The 21,486-nt window shown below is 33.0% G+C and overlaps 2 protein-coding genes across 5 annotated transcripts in view; one reads left to right on the top strand and one right to left on the bottom strand.

Moving 5' to 3' along the window:
• LOC123696216 (ATP-dependent DNA helicase MER3 homolog) overlaps nucleotides 1-10,115 on the top strand; it is a 30,345-nt gene extending 20,230 nt beyond the window's left edge. The window contains exons 14-22 of the mRNA XM_045642280.1: nucleotides 1,638-1,780; nucleotides 2,177-2,361; nucleotides 3,829-3,926; nucleotides 4,906-5,093; nucleotides 5,318-5,365; nucleotides 6,390-6,625; nucleotides 6,812-6,918; nucleotides 6,988-8,821; nucleotides 9,243-10,115. Coding sequence (XP_045498236.1) covers nucleotides 1,638-1,780; nucleotides 2,177-2,361; nucleotides 3,829-3,926; nucleotides 4,906-5,093; nucleotides 5,318-5,365; nucleotides 6,390-6,625; nucleotides 6,812-6,918; nucleotides 6,988-8,821; nucleotides 9,243-10,074 — 3,671 coding nt within the window. The 3' untranslated portion in view covers nucleotides 10,075-10,115. The remainder of the gene's footprint in view (nucleotides 1-1,637; nucleotides 1,781-2,176; nucleotides 2,362-3,828; nucleotides 3,927-4,905; nucleotides 5,094-5,317; nucleotides 5,366-6,389; nucleotides 6,626-6,811; nucleotides 6,919-6,987; nucleotides 8,822-9,242) is intronic.
• Nucleotides 10,116-11,566: 1,451 nt separating this feature from the next.
• On the bottom strand, nucleotides 11,567-20,560 carry LOC123696317 (interferon-inducible double-stranded RNA-dependent protein kinase activator A homolog). Of its 4 annotated transcripts, none has more exons than XM_045642422.1 (8): nucleotides 20,368-20,560; nucleotides 17,833-18,027; nucleotides 17,372-17,525; nucleotides 16,955-17,072; nucleotides 16,425-16,552; nucleotides 15,887-16,068; nucleotides 14,517-14,651; nucleotides 11,567-13,897 (listed from the first exon to the last, which is right to left on the bottom strand). In XM_045642422.1, exons 1-8 carry the CDS (start codon nucleotides 20,368-20,370, stop codon nucleotides 13,649-13,651), a joined length of 1,164 nt encoding a protein of 387 aa, XP_045498378.1. In that variant the 5' UTR covers nucleotides 20,371-20,560; the 3' UTR covers nucleotides 11,567-13,648. The 4 variants fall into 4 exon arrangements, with proteins under 4 accessions (XP_045498378.1, XP_045498379.1, XP_045498380.1 ...); XM_045642423.1 differs by having other exon boundaries at nucleotides 15,887-16,047; XM_045642424.1 differs by lacking the exon at nucleotides 14,517-14,651.
• Nucleotides 20,561-21,486: the final 926 nt, after the last annotated feature.

Below are 21,486 nucleotides of genomic sequence, written 5' to 3'. Positions count from 1 at the left end.
TTAAATAATCAAACACAATAAACCTAAACATTGTGCTTCCGATTTAGGAAAATACATAGGAATGTATTTAGAATTATGATCCTACCTTATTCGATTTATTTTCAATGGACTTCTAAATTAAACGGAAATTGATCCATTTCGACGTCCTTAATTGATGATAAACCCTTTCTGTGAACGTAACAATTTATTATTGTAATAATATAGAATTTCAATAAACAAGTAAGTATATCGCAATAAATAAAATATAATTATTAACTAGTAATAAAATAATTATTTTTATTGCTATAATAATGAAGAACTCATGTTAATCAGATCATTTGATTTTTTCAAAGCAATCGATTGCTAATAAAAACCAGCAATTACCACTTATAAAACAAACATCTATGAAATATTACAATTGCTTATGATTTATCGTTAGATTATCTGAAACGATTTCCTTTCGATACAGATAAGGATGTGATAATTAAAGCTAGAAGAAGATATGTATAATAATTAAAAGTACACAATTATAAAGATGAGACTGCGACCTCGCTAAGTAAATAGTTCCGGAACGTGATGGATGAGCCTTGCACATACGATCACATAGTGAACTTGTGGCTGATGTGATACATGAGATTAGGGCGGTGTTCTAACCGTTATATAATTTGTGATGACATCATCCCATTGCAAGGTGCAGTTCTGTCACCATTCACCAACGTTTTTGATAACCTACCTACATCTGCATAGTAGAAATTACGAAAAGAAAACGAAAAATATGTAGATTGTAGAGCCAGTATTCTATATTCAGTTGATTTGTTATAGTGCAGTTTAATTCATGCAAAAAAGTTACTTAATAAGTTATTAACACATTTGACAAACATACTTCGTACACGAAATCGTCTGCCACAAACAACTTTAACAACCACGCAATAGATATCTTAATTTAAATACTTAGATTGAAACTTATTTGTATTATTTGTATTGATTCTAAGACTATGGCCTATATTAATCGCGTATGTTATACCTAGATTGTTAACCGCAATCCGCTTATAAATTACATCCACAAACACCTGTCGATATTCCCTTTACCAGGTTAAATGTCATAGTGCGTAATGAGTTCATGTTAGGATCGCAAATATCACGCCATATCGCTTCGATGGCACCGTAAAGAGTCCTAATAAGGTCCGTGTTCGTAGAACACATTACCAAATGTTTATTCTAATAGGTAATGCCCATTTTGAAAACAATTATATTATTTACTTACGAATACAAATATCTTAGGCATGTAGAACATGTGAAGATGCATTTATCATGTATCTGGTTTCGAATGCGTCAATTAATTACTTCTTATATTTCTCTTCTCTACATAATATTTCATATCTAATGTAGAAAGATCAATACTTTGCTTATCGACCTATCTCAATATCTATCTGCATCTATCGCAATTGTTCACTAAATTGTCCGAGTATGGTCCGAGTGCTGTATTTAACGATTTATTTTTAAAAACAACACAGATTGCGTACACTTGTATATAATCACATAATCTGCCACTTTATTCTTACTCAAAAGCTAAATGATTATTAATGATTACATATATATTCCCTTTAACAAAAGCATTAATAAAATGTTACAGAAATAGACAATAAAATATTTTTCAGAGCTTTGCGTGAAAGCGATGAATGGCTTAGCGTCTGCGGGTCTCATAACTATGGATGAAGCGAGTTGCATAGAGTCCACGGACGCTGGCCGACTTATGTCCGTTTACTACATCGATCTGGGAACCATGAAAACTATTATGAAAGTAATATATTTTACAGATCTATCGCTTTTGCATTTAGATTTAGAGTTATTTTTTTTTTGCATCTTTTACAGGTTTGCTTTCATTTACAAGAGAAGCTTTTATCTCAAAGCATTGCTTTCTCAATGAAATTATTATTAACTAATCTTAATCCACAACTTTTTCCATTTTACATATTATCTAATTTATCAATCTATTTTTTTCTGCTGCAATGGCAATACATCGAGTCGTGGCCTCTTGTTATTAACTGCTCCTTTTATTTCTAACTATAATAATCCACGCTACTCAAATTATAATTTCTGTTGAACCTCAGATTATTTTCTTCAAACAAACTGACAGACAAACTTCATGTTATTTACATTAATAATTAATAAAGATAATATGTATATTAATCCGTAGATAGACGGTACAGAATCTCTAGAGCGTCTCCTATGGCTGGTGTGTGAAAGTCATGAGCTTTCTGACATGCACTTACGAGTAGACGAGAGACGATGTTTAAATTCTTTAAATAGGAATAATTCAGCTGCTACAATACGCTTTCCTATGAAGGGCAAAATTAATAGCCGACAAATGAAATTGTACTGGTAAGTATATGCTTCCTAAGGGTAGGTAATATAAGTACATAGTTACGTACTTAATAATTAGTTTGGTAAATATCGGCTTAGACAATAGGTGTATGCAATGCTTATAAAACGCTCTATAATACATTAAATTAAACATTAATTAGTTGTTAAGATGTGAAACTATGCTAATTCCTATTTTTTTTTTCAAATATCTTCGGTATTTCATTAAAATTTAGCTATAGCTACCCTTTTCGAGTTCTTAACTTTTCCCTTTTTTTAATCGTTATTTTTGATGTATGCTCATTTAATGCTCTACATTATATTTTACTTTATATTTATACTAGCGGTCCGCCCCGGCTTCGCCCGTGGTACATATTTATTCGCAATAAAAAGTAGCCTATGTCCTTTCTCGGGTATCAAAATATCCCCATACCAAATTTCATGCAAATTGGTTCAGTAGTTTAGGCGTGATTGAGTAACAGACAGAAAGACAGAGTTACTTTCGCATTTATTAGTATGGATTCATATATTAGTATGGATTCATTCCTAACTAAAAATCATAGATAAAGGTCATATTTTATTATTTTCATGAAATTAGGAAATAAGTTCAAGTATTTTCTTGCGATCTCACAAATAAAATTTTATTATCACATGATCAACCGTATACCGTTAACCCAGTACGAATGAAGCCTGGGCGTGGAAGAATCCGCGAGTGACAGTTTTAAAATAAAAGAATAAATAAAAGATTTTCGTATAAAGATAGGGAACAAAGGCAGACACAATAAACTAGTAAAATGCCGCGGTTATCAGCGATAACAATTTTTAAACACGTTTTGCAACGTCTAGCATTTTTACGCACGAAATATAACCGTTAAGTGTAGGCCAAGGACAGTTATTAATTTACTTACGGTTTTTTATTATAATATTTCTCATAATATTGATGAAAATGTATGTCAAATTGAGTACTTTAACTTATGGAGGAAGGAAGTTAGTCTCCGTGCAATGATGATAACGTACTTAATTCGTTTTTATTCTTTATGAATTAACCTTAAATTTTAATATTAATATACTAAAATAATTTTATTTATATGTATTACGAAAATGCATACATTTAGCAAGGGACTGACTACGCTGTCGCTAAAATTAGCTCTACATAATTACGTGGTTTCAAAGAAAATCTTTCACTTTAATAATATTCTGTCTAATTTATGATGAACTAGCCCGCAGTTTCGCTTGCGTGGAAAAGATAAATTTTCATGGTATAAGTTTTCATCCCCTATTTTACCCCTTTAGGGGATGAATTTTCTAAAATCCTTTCTTAGGGGACGCCTACGTTATGACATCTACCTGCATGCCAAATTTCAGCCCGATACATCCAGTAGTTTGGGCTGTGCGTTGATAGATCACTATATCAGCCACCTTTGAGTTTTATATATATATAGATACATAATATTTTAATAATACGATACATAAAATTCCCGTTCACAGTATCATTCAAGCTGTCCTCGGTTGCCTGCCAATACCAGATCCGTCTTTGAACCAAGAAGCCATGAAAATTATGAGAATTGCTGATCGTGTTTGTAAATGTACATTAATTTTATTAATTACATTTTTTGTTTTGTTATTAGAATTTTTTTAATAATATAAAGTTATTTTTTGTTAATTATTTGTGCTATTATTAGGAATGTTAACTTCATATCTTGCGTTTGAAATAACTCTATAAAAAGTGCAATAACTATAATTACCCATTAAACAAAAATAGATAACAATACAAAACGCAAATTATATTCTAATTGCGAGCGACATTCATGAGAAAAAGACATCAGTTACACCATTAAATTCGCACACTTAACCAATATTTTTTTTAATTAAGAGTTTTGTGTTGGTATATTACAAATATATATATTATAGACTTAAACATAGAATAGTACACATTTTATTTGATTATTGCTGCTGCTGCTAACGTGTATCTATACGTTATTTGCAAACAAATAAAAAGGGTTTTCCCTACAACGTATTCTTGTTTGGAAATACAATAAAACAAAAAATTTAAAACTATCGCCAATTACCTACACCCTGTATAAAATGAGCTCTCTACACAATGGGCAGCGTTGGCCCAACGTATGATCGTCGATGTCTGCCGCCAATACGGTGATTATAAATAAACATCTACAACTACAGCCGATCATATGATAGACATCTAGACCCTCTACACTATCGTGATTGCCTCTACTCCACCAACGCTGCCCATTGTGTGGCCCATAAGACCGACCGGTTGGCTTAGTTTCTAGCGACCCTGCCTTCAAAGCCAGGTCGTGGGTTCGATTCCCACCCAAATATTTGTGTAATGAACATCGATGTTTGCTCTATGTCTGGGTGTTTATTTTCCAAATAAGTATACCTATATTTTAAAATTATTGTATGTTAAAAATAATGAATAATGATGAATTATCAGCCCTTTGGTTTCCACACAAGCAAAAAGCTTATTATGGGATCATATTACCTACCTGTGAGATTAGAATTTAGATCATTTGGATCGTCCTAAAATATTTATGTATTTTCTAGGTCTAGTAGCATACGTAACTAGTCCAAAGCTAATGTGCTCGAATACTAAGAACTATAGCGCGGTATTAAACGCATTGGTACTTGCTAAGTGCATATCAGCACATTTGTGGGAAAACTCGCCGTTTCTGAGTAAACAGCTGAAAGGCATTGGACCCACTTTTAGTTCGTTGCTTGCTACTGCTGGAAAGGTATCGTAAGGATTTATATAGAATATTTTAATATGATTCTATTATCCCATTTTAATTAAATTTAACCCCGCCCATTTCACTACTTCTCTACTCTCTACATTATGTACTTACCCATAAAATATTGAAAGTAAATTATTAGATAGTATTTTCTCGTCTGAAAAATAAATTATAAATTTTTACCTTGGTAAAAATATCATGTTCTCATTTAAATAAATTTATTTAAGGTTAATTTTATGCTGCTTGAAGAAAGCCATCCAAGAGACTTAGAAAGGGTAAGTTTTTATCACTAAGTAGGCACTTTTACGCAAAATATTATAAAATAGTTTGCATGTATTATTGCAAATTTTATTTTAATAAAGTTTTCATTTAGCAAAATCAAAATATTCGAAGAATTTTATTAATATTGGACATCAATCAGCACACTAAATATGTGTTCAAATCAATACATTGTTCATTACAATCACGGCAACGCCTTTGACATTTAGACAAAAAATATAAAAAAAAAAACTACATAATTGCGCGTTCGTTAAAGTATCGTCAATCATTATTTAACGACAGCAAGATATTTAACGGTCAGGGTTGTTATAGATGAGCATATTACATGTGCTATTATCTTTTACAGTTTACTCGGTTGCTATTAAATTTTAATCTATTGGTAAACATATTGCGAAGTGCTAAAACCTCGAATTGAAAAAGTTATATTGTTTGCATAATCTTTAAATATTCATAAACAAATATATATACAAATATATATATACTTGGCCAACAATTAAAAGTGTAAGCTTTGCACTGGTAAAAATAAACAGTCAGACATTTTCTTGTTACAAAAAAATATACCTATAAAATAGTCCGTGTGTCTGTAAGCATGCTAACTATCATTTCATTGCAAACGCATCTGTAAATTATATTTTATTCTTTGTTTGCTCAAAAAAAGTTTTCGCACCTTTTTAGATGCGCTTAAGATAACCCGAAGAGCAAGGACTTATTTTAAATATATTTTGAATAATTTCTGGGTGTTCCAAAACTATTTCTCCATATCATGTATAGAAAAATCTCACCTATGTAATTAATAATCTATCTGAATTATTTTACCATTACAAATTATCTTTGCCGAATAGACCGAGTATCAGGCGAAGTCAGTCAGCTAGCACGTTCTCAACATAAATTAAAACTCTATAAATCTGATAATTATGAATTATGTATAAATCTAATAATTTCGCCTACTATACCGCCCGCTATACTAGAAATGCCTATAATGCTTTTCCTTTTTTTTAATTATAATTTTAAAATTTACAGATAATGAACAAAGGTCCCCCAGCGGGTAACATACTCCGAAAGCAGATAAGTTTGTTACCAAAATACAGCCTAAAGATAAAGCCGATCAGCGAACACTCAATTCGTATTGAGTTGCAATTATTGAATCACGCGTTTTTGTCAGAAAATATAGAACAACTGACAGCTGGAGATACGCATAAATTTTATTTAATTGTCGGGGACTCGGAAAACAACTTGCTGTACTTGTCATCTTTTAAGTAAGTTGGTGTTATTAAATTAAAAAGGTGTATTTTCGTGTTATTTGGTTATAAATCCTTGAACTTTAAAAAACCATCAAATTTACTTGCATGTTCAGATCGTATACCAAACATGCATGATAAATGGAATTCCTACTTACCTCGTATTTTATGCGTAATTAGCTTAATTATAACAATATGTTTCAGAGATACAGATTTACTAAACCTCTACGATGGATGTATCACGTGCGATGTTACCAGGAAGCAGTATAACGAGCAAAAAGTTATGGCACATTGCATCAGTTCAAATTTTGGTACGATAATAATCAGAAGTCATCATGAGTTAAACGTAATTCTTATTCAACTTTTTATGTTTGTTTCAGTTGGCATTGATGATCACTGCGAATATGTATTTAACGAATTGCCTACATGTACACGTATGGAAAAGAATTTGATGTTAGATGAAATACATGTACCAGAAAAAGAAACCTGTGTTAAAGACCGTAAACGTAAAAATGACACCGATATCGTACAATCAAAAGAAAAAATAAAACGAGACACGAACATAATAAAGCAATTTAAACATTTGAAGGAATCTTTTGAGTTGTCTTCAGAAAATTTATCAAAGAATTTAAATGAAACAGCGGAACTATCGAACAAAATTTTAACTGATCTCACTAAAACAGATAATGATATTATTGAAACAGTTGCTACGTTGCCCATTAAAGAAAAAATTACTCATGAAAATGTTGTTGAAATATCAGATGAAGAAGACTATATAGATGACGCGGAAATAAATAATATTCTGAATGAAATTGAAGGAGAGATAAAGCATGTAGCAGTCAATAATAAAAGCATGGAACGAAATATTCAAACTAAACCAATAGAAAAATTATATAGCATCTCCAATAGTATGATTAATACAGGCATAAATAGATCGTCAATACTACGACCCCATGGTTTAAGTAAAAATAAGCAAAAGGCTAAAAAATCTAATTTCAGTTTCATAGATTTAATAGAAAAACAAAACCAATCTCCAAATGACAATTATGTGGAAAAACAAACCGATACTGGTTTTTCTGGTGCTATACGAGATAATATTAATGAGTTTTTGAGGAAAGCTCAAATCAAAAAGCAGACTAACGCAAATGTAATAGAACTCTTGAACAGTCCAGTTTCAAAGAATACAGATTCTTCATTATCTACTGTAGTCCGTGAAGATGTACTAAATATTGAAAATGAAAATAATCTTAATTCTGATATCGTAACCCAACCAGATAAACGATCTGAATATAATGATTATGCAAGCGCAACGCAGAATGTATCATCAAATACAAATACAGAAATTATGCCACTTTGTAAAATAAATAAAACCCATGAAATAAATCCTTATTCGCTACAGACAAATATTAAGGATCCTTGTATTCTAAACTACGATTCAAAGAAGAACAGTATTAAAAACACCAGTGACTTTTCATCTAATGAACACAAATTAAATTTTTCACATGCAATAACAACTATACAAAATAACAGTTTAGTTCCTATAACTACACTTATACAATACAGAGATGAATTAAAAAGTAGACCTTGTATTGAAAATAATGTAATGACGGACATTAAAATGAATAGTGATCAAAGTGTATCTTGTATTGAAAAATATACAACAAACAACAAATTGAATAGTCATAATAAGCAACAACTATTAGAACTATCACATGCAATTACCAATGCAAAAACTTATAGCGATATTATAAACTCGAAAAATGACAAAACTGAAACTAATTTTAAAACAAAAGACAATAAATTTGAGCAGTATAAGTATATCAAAAAGTTTTCCTATAAAGCTACTAACATTAACACTTGTACCAAAATACTGCCGGAATGCAAAATTCAAATAATAAGCCAACTGAAAGTGGATTTCAACGTTACTGAAATAAAAACTCCGAGTGATAATTTCAAAAATACTGAAAACAAAAGTCCTAGCTTAAATTCTAATGATACGAAAGTAGAAGTAACCGAAATCTTATCACCTGACAAAAGCCAAGAGAATGAAATAAACTATGGAAATAAACAAATTGCACATGAAAAAACAGCAATGCCTAAATTAGAACATATTGAAAATATATCAAACAACAGAGTAGAAGAGTCAAAGACAAAATATGATAACGTTAATGTTAATGATATTTTACTCAAATACAAAAATATTATTGATTCAAGGTATGCAAATCTTAATATTATATATAAATCTCTCTCTAAATCACTTAACCGATTATAATAAAATTCGCATACCATGTGCAGTTCGATCCAACTTGAGAGATAGGATAGGTTTTATCCCGGAAATCCCTCGGGAACGGGAACTATGCGGGTTTTTCTTTGAAAACGCGGGCGATGCCGCCCGCAGCTTAAGATATAAAATATCTATTAAGATATAAAATAATTTTATACTTACAATAATTAAACTATTATCGTGTCATGTATAACATGACGCTACTAAGTAGCATTTAAATTAACTAAAGACCTCTAACTTTAACCTTAATGCAAACAATCTAAAAACATAAATAACCATTTCCCACTAAGAGCATCAGAGAAAATTAAATTGGTACTCATTTTACAAATTAATATTTATTTATTTTTTCAGAAAGAACAATCCATCGCCAGCTGTAAAAGAAAACGAAAACTATAATGGTCACTTCGATAAAGAGTATAAGAAGCCATCTACAAAACCAAGAAAGCAATATAAAATTACTGATTTACATAAAGTTGACATACCGCTACCTGAATCACTTTCTTCAATCATCAGTGACGCTAAAAAGTGTACAAACATAGATATCCATACTAAAGTGAAAGAAATTAATAAATCTCTTGAACGTAGTAATAAAGAAGAAATTAACCAAACTTTTGAAAATAATAACAAAGAAGAAATTACATTAGTTCAAGATGACCCCGAGATACCCGAGGTTATTTGCGATCTTATAGACTTGAATGATGACTTAAAATACACTCCTTCTACAGAAGTAGATATTGATACCGTTGAAAGAGATTTAAATTTGAGTGAAGCAATACTTAATCCAAAAATTTTTCTGGAATCCGTTCAAAACGAAACAGAAGTGATACCACCACCGCCAGAATTCTGTGATGATATTGCGTATTCACCAATCGATAATAACACTAATTGCAATGATATTGAGTTTAATTTAAGTTCAACGGATGAAGAAGAAAACATGAATCTTTTCGCCACAAATAATTTTGAAAATGTAGACCAAGACTATGAAGTCATAGATACGCCAAAAGTTGAAACTTGGAATCTTTCTACAGAAGACACAGATTCCGTTCCCTTCAAACCTTATCGATTTTCAAACAACACACGACCTTGGAGTGTTCTCACACAAAACTCCAGTCAGCGACATGAAAAGCTAAATCGGTTTAAGTTTACAAGACGCAGTGATTTCAAATTGAAGAAAAGAGCATGATATTAGTTTGTGAAAAGTCAAATAAAATTTTATAATTATTATTTCTTTTGTTTCATTTACTTCTCAATTCTTTTTAGAAATATAATAAGTATAGAAACGGAATAGGAGCAGTCACTCGCACAGTCATTGATTTTCAGGGGGATAGGGAGCCGTCGACGGCTCTAGCGCAGTCAACGGGCCAACGGCTCGAGCAGTCAGTGGCCTCACGACCGCTCGCGAGCCGTCAACGGCACGGTGGGATTTCGTCATGCAGTTGACGGCTTGAAGCGGTTGCGACGACTCGAGCCGTCACGTGTACGGCGGTGAATCACCGGTGAATGAATGCCTATAGTTCACCGCGCGGTCGCGGCTTCAAACGGTCGGTCTCAACTGCTTGAAGCGGTCCGTGTACGGCCGCCCTTATTAGCTCTATTTTTTGCGTTGGCGTAAAGCTACACAAAGTCACCATAAAGTTACAAAATTTTTTAAGTACGATAAGTTTTGCCTACTAATATTATAAATGCGAAAGTTTGTGAGGATGGATGGATATCCATCCGTTTGTAATTGTTTTGTGTGTGTGCTCTTTTCCGCAAATACTACTGAACCGATATACAATATGATTTGGTATGTACGTAGCTGGAGACCCAGAATAAGGCACAGGGTAATTTTTATCTCGGAAATCCCACAGAAATGGGAACTATGCGGGTTTTTCTTTGAAAACGCGGGCGGAAATCCAGTCCTTAATATTTTATTATGCTAACTAGTATTAGGTAGGTTATATTTTAATGATTAACGATCTATGTGAAGCCTTAACTACGTCAAGGGCGGTGTATGTAAATTGTTTCATCATTTCATGCACTATTTGCAAGTCATCCAGAGGCTGAAACAGTACATGGACTGACGACTTCGTTTGTAAGCTAATCTCAAGAACTGGAAATTTTTCAAAACTTCTTTCTCCGTTGGATCGAGATGAACGTGACCCCGTGTACTGTTAAAAATAATAATAGGATATATTACGTGCCACGCACGAAGCCAGGGTGGACCACTGGTTAGCCCGCACTATTATGTGCTTTTTATGATGTACTAGCATTCCACCCGCAGCTTCGCCCGCGCAGTCAAAGAAAAACCCGCATAGTTCCCATTTCCGGGATAAAACCTATCCTATTTCCCGGGGTGAAAAGTAGCCTATGTCGGATGTCCTTTCTCGGGTATCAAAATATCTCTATACCAAATTTCATGCAAATTGGTTCAGTACCTAGTTAAGGCGTGATTGAGTAACAGACAGCCAGACAGAGTTACTTTCGCATTTATAATATTACCTAAGTAGTACTAGTATGGATTAACAGAAATGTCAAATCCATCCAGTAGTTCCAGCGATAGCTTAAAGAAACAGAATTTTTTTAAATTTTTAAAATTCTATTCCTATTACTGTAGAGGCTTACTTTTTACTCCCTTTTCATATTTATAGGTTAGACATGAAACTCAGTATCGGGTTGAAAAAATGAAACAAATATTTATATATAAGCAACACCAATTTTATTGTAGTTATTAGCAAATTCAATACTAGCAAAACAAAGAAAACGTTTATTTTCACATTTTCACAATGTAGGTATCTTTCAACAAGTTTTTAGATCTAGGCAAGTGAAATGTACAGTGTAAGTTTCTACGTCAGTGACATTATTCTCTACGATTACAACAGTTTATCGATATAAATAGTAAAACCAAGACTAACTAAACATAAATTATAATACGTGAACTCCGATGTCTCGATGGTCGGACATTATAGTTTTATTTAGTAGGTCTTGGTTGAAACTCCATTCCTTTATTCAAATTAGTCTTTTCTAAGTTGAACAGTGCGACCAATAGAGGGGCAGGTTGAACTCACACCATTCAATTTAAAAGAAACTCGGTGTGCAGAGCCCTCGCGGCCTTCGGGCGCCGAGCGACGGCTCTGTACTGATACAAAATGTTACAACCTCTATACTTTGCATTAAAATAATGCCCATTTTCACAGGCAAGGGACCTCCTAGCTCCACATCCGTTATTTCCAGTGATATATTCACTCAAACACATAGTTCTCAGCCTCCATGCAAAGTTTACCATCATGTATAAAAATAAAATATACACAATTATTGGTAAATTCATTATTTCAATCAATCCTGCCTCGTTACATAATCCATCTCGCGCAAGACCCAACCCTTGCTCGTTTAAGATTTCGAGTAAAATACAACTATAACTGTAACTACGGTGTTAAACTTAATTTATATGTTTGATGATTATATATTTTTTGGGAATTCATTGAATAAAAAAATAGGGATATTAAAAATCATAAATAAAGCAAAGGTTCGGACAGTTCGTCAACAAGACATTACCAGCTGAGAATATTTTTCCGTTTAATGCTCAGCATGTTAGAAAAATCTCAACACACCAGACGAAAAAAAAAGTTTAAATAAATTACATGAAAAATCTATCATTTTATTATATTATACATTAAAGCTAATGATTTGATAAGTAGGTAATGATTTCAATTCAATATTAATGCAAAACATGCCTAAATTATGCTGAATATTAAACTGGAAAGTTATAATACACACTTTTTTGTTATTTTTTATATCATTTTATTTTTTTTTTTTCATTTTTTTATTTTTTTTTTTAAGTAATTTCCACGCTGGGAAAATTACACTAATTCTATGCAAAGTATAGCTTGTATTTATTATATGACCACTCCATACTTTGTTTCCTTAAGTTTACGGGCTATGCTGTGTACTCTCGCACATTCGCAGTCGAGTTGGAGACAAAAAAAAATCTATCACATTTTTCTTTACACACAACAAAATAAATCTCATAGAATCCATGAACTTTGTCCGATATACATGGACTTTTGTTCAAAAACATAAAAATGGTAAATTGTAAAAAAAAAAAAGAAAAACTTGCGAGAAACATGGAAACTATCTAGTGTAGGAATATAGGAATTGATATATTATGTATTCACTACGACAGCTTCCAAAATACACATCTATTACGAATAAACTCCAATCACAAAAACGTTTCGTGTCCAAAAAGTAAAATTTTTACTCTTAAATTTTGACTCAAAACATAAAGCTCATCAATTATTATGCCATGTATTTGCAAATATATCGTCCAAAAAAAACACAATAAATAAACAATAACAGTTAATTAATTAATATTAATATTGTATAATAGCACTGCAAATGTGCCAGTTATACAGCATAGCCCGAAGCGCTTTGGCTAGCGCCGAGAGTGGTGTTGTGTGGCCTCTATCCACGCGACATCGCGCCAGCCCCGAGTGGCTTCTATACGCACAACGCATTTTTTATATGTAAATAGAATAATGGGACAACTTCACAATGGGCAGCAATGGGCGAATAGAGACAATCACGATAGAGTAGCCTCTAAATGTATGATCAGCGCATCACGCCGTATTGGCGGCAAACATCGACGACGTTGGGCCAACGCTGCCCATTGTGTAGTTGGCCCATGTTGTGTAGTGGCCATATGTTTTACGTATAACAAATCTGTCATATTTGATAGACGGTCACCGGGCGTTATAGATGTCGCGAGATGTTGAGGCTTTTCACTTTTTGGTCATAATCTTGAGGTACTCGAGCGCGTTCTGGGCTGCGGAGGACTGTGCGTCCTTGCTCGTGAGCCCTGACCCGTAGCACACGGCTACCGGCAAAGTGGACAATTGTACGAGACACTGGCACCGACCCGTCATTGACTTCTCCTCAATATCCACGTACGTGACTTCAAACGATTGCTCCGATGCGATCTCTTGCAAAAACTTAACAAAGTTAAAGTCTTTGTTGTTCAGCGGTGTCACCTGGAAAGTAAGGATTGGTTTAAATGCGTGTATTCGTATGTATGTAAAACACCAAATCTATGACACAAATCTAAGATACCATCAATGAAAAAAACCATACTATTTCTGTGTTTGTTTCTAGCTAAGTTACTTTTTTTTTAAATCTTCGTTGTTAAAATGTAAGCATGTGGAGGTGCAAGACTTCTTCTTAATAGGCGTCATATCCAATGTTTTTTATAAATTTACACTAGACCTATACAATTCAAGACACACAACCTATCACAAACCTTCACATTGCTTCACTACATAGTATAAAACAAAGTCGCTTTCTCTGTCCTTAAATCTTACATAGAGTGACTCAAGAGGAAGGTTTTAGTATATAATTTATTAGGTTTTTCACAAAGCGGGTGAAGCCGCGGGCAGAAAGCTAGTTCAAAATAAAACAAAACAAAAAGAGCGCGTGTGCCGAGCACACGTGTCAGGAGTGAAACTTCTTTAACAAGATTAAAAAATACCAAATACGTCGCCAAATAGGCGCGCTAAAATTTTCCTCTCAACACGCCTAAAGAAGTTTCACTTCATACACATGTGACAGAGCATGCGATCACAGCAAGCATGCAAGTAAAATGTAATGCCGTACCTGCAACTTGGCCAGGTTGGGCCCGACAGACTGTTTGAGGTGTTTGTGAAACTGCGACACCTTGTGGCTGTGACTCGTGGTCAACGTTGATATTTTACTATCTTTCAAGTCGGCATATCGGGCCGCGACACCGCCCTAGAACAATAACACCAATTACAATCACACAGCTGACCAATTTTGCATACATTTTGTATAGGAGCATAGACATCGGCCTTTTTAATTTTGCGGGTATATTTTGCTAGCAGTTAGATTCTATTTTTGTTGCAGTGGGAGTTCAAAGGCAGACACGTAAATTGGTATCCATTGCAAAAACATTTATTCACAAGTTGCATTACACCTAATTAAGAACTTTTGGGTAGTATTAAATTACAAGCATTTATCCAACATTTGGCTATTGATTCCTCGCAATCAAATCATATCTACAAATAATTGAGCTTTAGTACAATGCTAGCAAAACATACTACATTTCACACAATATATGCCGATTATTCAAAACTACCCCCATTTTCACCAAGAGTGACCCTTCTGTTAAAATCGTTGCCGGAAGCAGGCGCCGACCGAAAGATAGTAAAACACCTGGCCAAGTGCTAACCTTTCAAACAAAAGAGCCACTTAGCGATCATGGCTGTTGTATGAGGCCTTGGCGAGATATTTTCAAGTGACCAATAATTATTATTTTAGCAGTGCAGGTTTTAATCATGATAATGTTTGCACATGAGGAGGAAAAATATTTTTATGGGTTAATCAAAGTGATGGGATATAAAATTATATATGATGCTTTCATTACATGTAAACAATGAGCAAACTTAAATATTAAATATTATTAACAGGATAAAAAACTAGACTATTTACAGTGAGAGGGTAGTTGCATATGCATGAATATATGAAATCCTTAGTTTAGTTAATGCATAAGCTATTTCACAGCATGGTTACTTGGTCTTCCAGGAGAAAACTAAAGGCCAGCCAGCAGTTATATACTTGTTATAATTATTGAACCAGAAACTACCTTTTCAAATTTGTGTTTCAGTCAAAATCTGGTTGGACTGATTATAGTGGAATTACCACTATGGTACCACATGGTTCATAATACATTATATAATTAGCAGTTTAATAAGTTTAATAAGTCACTAAGTTTTTAGCATGTTCATTTTACAAAATAATTCCAATTTGGTCTACACCAAATGCCATTATGTAACTTTGCAAATAAACATTTCCACAAGTTAGTGTTACTCTAAAGAAATTAAATGCAAATTATCCCAGGAATAATCATCAAAGAAAATTAAAAAAACAAGAAATTCATCAGATTAGGGGCACCACAAATGACAAAACACAAAATATGCCAGGTATATGATACAAAGCAAGGACAATACCTCTTCCTCAGGCTGGAACGACTCCGGCGGGTTGTCCTGCAGTGCCTGCCACATCTTGTAGGCGGCTTGTCTCTTTGCCAGCTTCTTAGCCTTGCCCGTACCAACTTCCCGTCTCTTCAGTAGAGTGCACACGATTGTAAACTGCCTCTCGTGGGGTAGGCCTGGGAAAGATTGATTTTTATCTGACTTTAAAATAAGGATCATGTTCTCAATTTGTAATAATTTTATCTATATTATAATATGCTGATATCATATAAAAGAAATATTTACATTTGTTACTTTATATTTGATACTGCGCAGAGAAAAATAATACTAGAAATGTTGAAATGTTTCTTTTAAAATCACTCAATATGTATATATTGTGATTTGTGCTAATAAAGTAAGGCCCCTCAACATTAATAATAGAAATAGCAAGACCTAGACAGAGAAAACTTGATTGAACTGTCATTACAATTATTAACAAGTAGTAGTAGTTGAGCACAGAGGCCAATTTTATCTGACCGCATCACTCTTAAAGCTAGTGACAAGAGAAACTCACGTCTATTAACATTATCATCGTTCTCCGCATGGTACGAGGGCGGGGGCCAGAAGCGCGACATGCACAGCTCCTGCAGCCAGCCCACCGGGTTGCCCATCAGCTTGTCCTCGAACGATGACACCACCGTGCTGTTAGTAACAATACCAATATTATATTATCATGTGCATTAATAAATCAATATAAGATTATTAACATTATTAAAGCGAAAGTTTTTGAGTATTTCGATGTTTGGTTACTCTCATACATCAGAATAATACTTTATTGTTTCACATAATGTGTTTGCTTGTAACCGCGCGGCACAGCAGAGTATAGTTCGAAAGGTTTTGGCAAAAATATTATTTATCCAATAACTATTCACATAGTATATTGATCGGTTACTTAATAAATTAATTAATTTTCAACTGCATACCTGTTAAAATGCAATTCATGCAACAAATCTGTACAACAAAATAATGGTAATATAATCCACTGGAACTTTAAGATTAAAAGTTAAACAGTGAAAAAATATGTCCATAATAGAAAATCCTTACGGCTCTGGTATGTTTCCATTGGGAGGCTGATCGGCTGGTGCGGCTCCAGTCAGCTTGTCCAGCAGAGCCTTGGCGGCTGAGTGCTTCGCTTCTTTCTTTGATCTACCCGTGCCCATGGCTGTACAAATAACTATTCTTTAGATAGAAGGAATATTCAGAAAATAGATAAACTCTCACTAAATATACAACATTTTAATAACCAGTATACAGTAAATTTACAAATCTATACTTTTCCTATGGGATTTCTTATTATTATTCTAATTTCACTAGAGTATTAGAAAGAAAGTTATTCAACAAGCATACAGTAATAAATTATACAAACAAAAAAGTATTCTGGGGAACATGAACCTTCATTATTATACAATAAGAAGTAAAAGACATTTCGCTTTTAAATGGCAATTAAATCTAAAATCTTACCAACTAAATCTGCGACAGTAACGCGGTATCTAAATGTAGGCTCATGTATCATGCCCTCAATTTGGACGAGTTCATATTTGGGGACTGTTCCACGCCGAGCCAGTAGTTCTTGCAGGACTGATACTGGTGTCTTCATTGGAAGAGATTCCATTTCCTGAATAAACAAAAATTTGCTTTAATTCAATATTTCGGAATTTTAAATGAGATTTTCTTAATTAATTTTCAAATTACATTTTTTTAACATTGATCCTTTTATTATAAATAATATGAATATACATTGTTAAATATGAATAAAGCAGTGAAATTTATCAATAAAGATGAAATGTTAGATTACCTACATCACAAAAATTTTAATTAGAAAAAAATTAGTAACATTAAAAACTTGACAATCAGACTCACATAAGTAACTAAAAGATGCTTCCAGATGAGTTTAATAGTTGAATAGCAAATAAAACACTCACTCGCTTAGCAGCTTCATCCAACGGCAACCTTTCCGTATTATTAGGCGGTTTAGGTCTATTCTGGTAGCGGCGTCGTGGCCCGTGCGGCGCGTGCTCCCCGTCCGGGCCCGCGCCGTGCACGGGCGGCATGCCGTGCACCACGCCCGGCATGCCGCCGTGCACCACCCCTGGGTGCGGGTGTACTACACCGTCCATCTAGCGGAAAAAGTAATATTGTAGTATGAAAATTGTAAAATAATTTTTTGTTTTCACGCTAGAAACAGCTTAATGCCTATATAGGGATATACTTGATAGGAATTTAATTGAGACTTCTAAATAATATCACTTAGGATGTCTAGTATGTTTGTTGTTAATCGAAAGGAAAACATAATTATAACTTAGAGGTTTTTTTTTTTATGGCAATTAACAATCCAATAAATATAGTGAAATTGTACTATACACATTTAAATAATTTTGGCTATAATACCAGTTAAATAAAAAACTAAACAGTGTAGAAATAAGTGCTTTGTAAATTACCTTATCCATATAACAAGAGATTTTCTAACTTCAAATTATTGCAAGTGAAACACTTGAATGTCAAAACAGTTAAAAGATACTATTATAATTTCATATTTTTAAGAAAGCAACAACTATACTTTTTTTTCTTTATGATAATGAGATTATCCAAGTATGGCTAATTAGACAAAGTTATATTTACTCCATATTTTAATGCAATTAAAGGCTGCTACTTAATTTTCTTAAAAATGAGGACAAAATAATACCTATAGTTTGTTTGATGATTTCATTTATTAATTTATTATAAAATTACATTTAAAATTTTGAATAAACTATGTATCTCCTGTTAATTTTTAAATAATACTCTCATGACAGATGATGATCTCAGTTTATAAACTCAAAATACCTATTGGTCATTATTTCAATTATTATTACAAAAATTTTGTTTCATTGCTTAGGCTAAACTGTACATTATAGGGCGTAGAGTTGAGAGTCGTAATTTTTTTTATGGTTAGCTATTGTCCTATGGAACCTAAATCTGAAATTTCACACCAAGGAAACTTTTAGTTTTTGAGTTACGAATTTTTGAAAATCGTAAAATTACTATAGAAAATTACTCCATCTTGTTCTTGTTACGCATATTTATTGTTTTGTCAATGTCAACCTGACACACAGCACCTGCTTAGTGTGATTCATTTCAAGTACAACATTTCTAACCATTAAATAGAGTAATTAATTTTATTTAACTTTTTACGAAAAAAAAAAAACACTCCGAACTCGAAACAAGTTAGGTTAGGTTATGTTAGACTTTTTTTAAACAATCGAGCGGAGCGAGCGCAGCGAGCGGAGCGTCTCGAATTGTTTTACGTGAAATGCAAATGAATAGCCAAATTTGACACTTAATTTATTTTGTTTAACTTTTTACGAAAAAAAAAAACTCTCCGAACTCGAAACAAGTTAGGTTAGGTTATGTTAGACTTTTTTTAAACAATCGAGCGGAGCGAGCGCAGCGAGCGGAGCGTCTCGAATTGTTTTACGCCAAATTTGACATTGACAAAATAATAAATATGCGTAACAAAAACAAGATGGAGTAACTTTCTAAAGTAATGTTCCGATTTTCAAAAATTCGTAACTCAAAAACTAAAAGTTTCCTTGGTGTGAAATTTCAGATTTGGGTTCCATAAGACAATAGCTAACCACAAAAAAATTGTCGACTCTCAACTCCACGCCCTATAATGTACAGTTTTACCATTGCTTATCCTGGCTCCGCACCATTTGATCCGGTGTAAAAACAAAATAAAAATATAGCCTATGTCAGTAATGTAGCTTTCTAATGGTGAAAGAATTTTTCAAATCGGTACAGAAGTTTCAGTACCTACCTATTCATATAAAAGAAATGTATAAATATGTAATTTGAATGTAGATAGTCCACCCTAAATTATTATCAGTCTAAAAAAGTAATTCCCCATCATCTTTTATGACCATTTTTTTTCAGAAAAATGAATTATCACTTCCAATTAGGTATATACTACTTATAGGTAGATGATGCATGCAAAAAAAGATATGATCCATTTGTCATTTTAAAAGAAATTATATATTTTTTGAATTGTTTATTTTTTTCCTTTAGGTTTTCATAAAATTGTTCGATTGTTTATAATAAGTAATAGCCTATAAGAATTATTAATTTTTATATTTTACGAATATGGCTTAAATATTGGACATTCATAATAAATACGTATTGCTTCATTTTAATTAATACTTAGCATAAACATTTACTAACGAAAATAAACAACGAATTACTTTATGCAAAAACGATCATAGAAACTCAACATGTGATTTTTGAAATGACATGGCGGCCGGCCATTACAACAGCAAAATGGCTTCGCCTTTTCGCCGGTACATAAATAATAATCAATATTTAGAACTATTAATTGCCTTTAAACCCAACAAGACTCTTTGATCCTTTACATATTTAACTTTTTTATTCAATCCCACCGCGCTCCAAAAGTATTTGTTAACGTAAACGTATACCTTACTTACCATTCTGTGTATTCTCTCCACAACTGCAGACAAGAAGCAACGACTACAAAAATGAAACTATTGGGAGTTTTATTACGATTTATTGAAAACTTTTAGCAGCCCGAGTATTTTTAACAATAAGAAAAACAATTAGCGATTTGATGAAACAAAAGCAACCGGCAGCTGTAAAATTTATTGACCTCGTAGGACTCGAATGTCATTTGTCACTATTGACAGCTGTTTCCATCCATTGGCCAACGACACAGATTATAAACGTCAATTTAAAATTTAAATCAATGTTTAGATAGTCTGTCATTTTGAATTCATGGCGCTTAAACAACGCTTATATAATTCACAGGCTTAATTAAACCATGTTTATAATAAACAAATTAAAAAAAACCAATAAACGCAAATTAAACACAGATTAATTATTATTTACGTACGTCTTTATGTAGTAACGTTTATTCTTATTTGATTTAACGTAAGCTATGAAATATAAATACAGGGTGTCTCAAAAGAAAGTTTATATTTTGTGGATGAATAAAAAAAAAGTAAGCGGTGTATTGAAAAAATGTTTATTAATTATTAAAGTGCATAATATGGGAATTTATTTCTTAAAAATAATATCGTCCAAATGCAGTACATTGCGTTCACGGTACTCATTTAATCGAATACTAAAATTATTTATGACAGCTCGGCAGGTAGACACAGTGATGGCTGCCATTTCGTGTCGGATATTTTCTTTTAAATGCACTAGAGAAGTTGGTTTTTTGGCATACACTTTAGATTTAAGATACCCCCACAAGAAAAAGTCCATGGGAGTTAAATCAGGGCTGTGTGGAGGCCAATTTATATCACCTCTCCTAGAGATCAATTTTCCCGGGAAAATTTCATGAATTCGAGGTAAAGACATATTGGATGTGTGTGATGTAGCTCCGTCTTGCTGCAACCATGTTCTCTGGACTCTGGTTATAGCCAGGAAAGTTTTGCAGTGCAGGCACTAAAAACTCGTCTACCATCGCTCTGAATTTACTGTAACTGCACGCCCCCTTTCGTCTTCGAAAAAGTAAGGGCCAATAATTCCTCGCTAATTTCTATTCTTGATAATTTCTTGTGGGGGTATCTTACATCTAAAGTGTA

This window comes from Colias croceus, chromosome 12 (assembly GCF_905220415.1).
Source record: "Colias croceus chromosome 12, ilColCroc2.1".
In the NCBI taxonomy this organism is placed as follows: domain Eukaryota; kingdom Metazoa; phylum Arthropoda; class Insecta; order Lepidoptera; family Pieridae; genus Colias; species Colias croceus.
The sequence above is the reverse complement of the archived record's forward strand: the minus strand, read 5'-3'. Positions and strand labels throughout refer to the sequence as shown.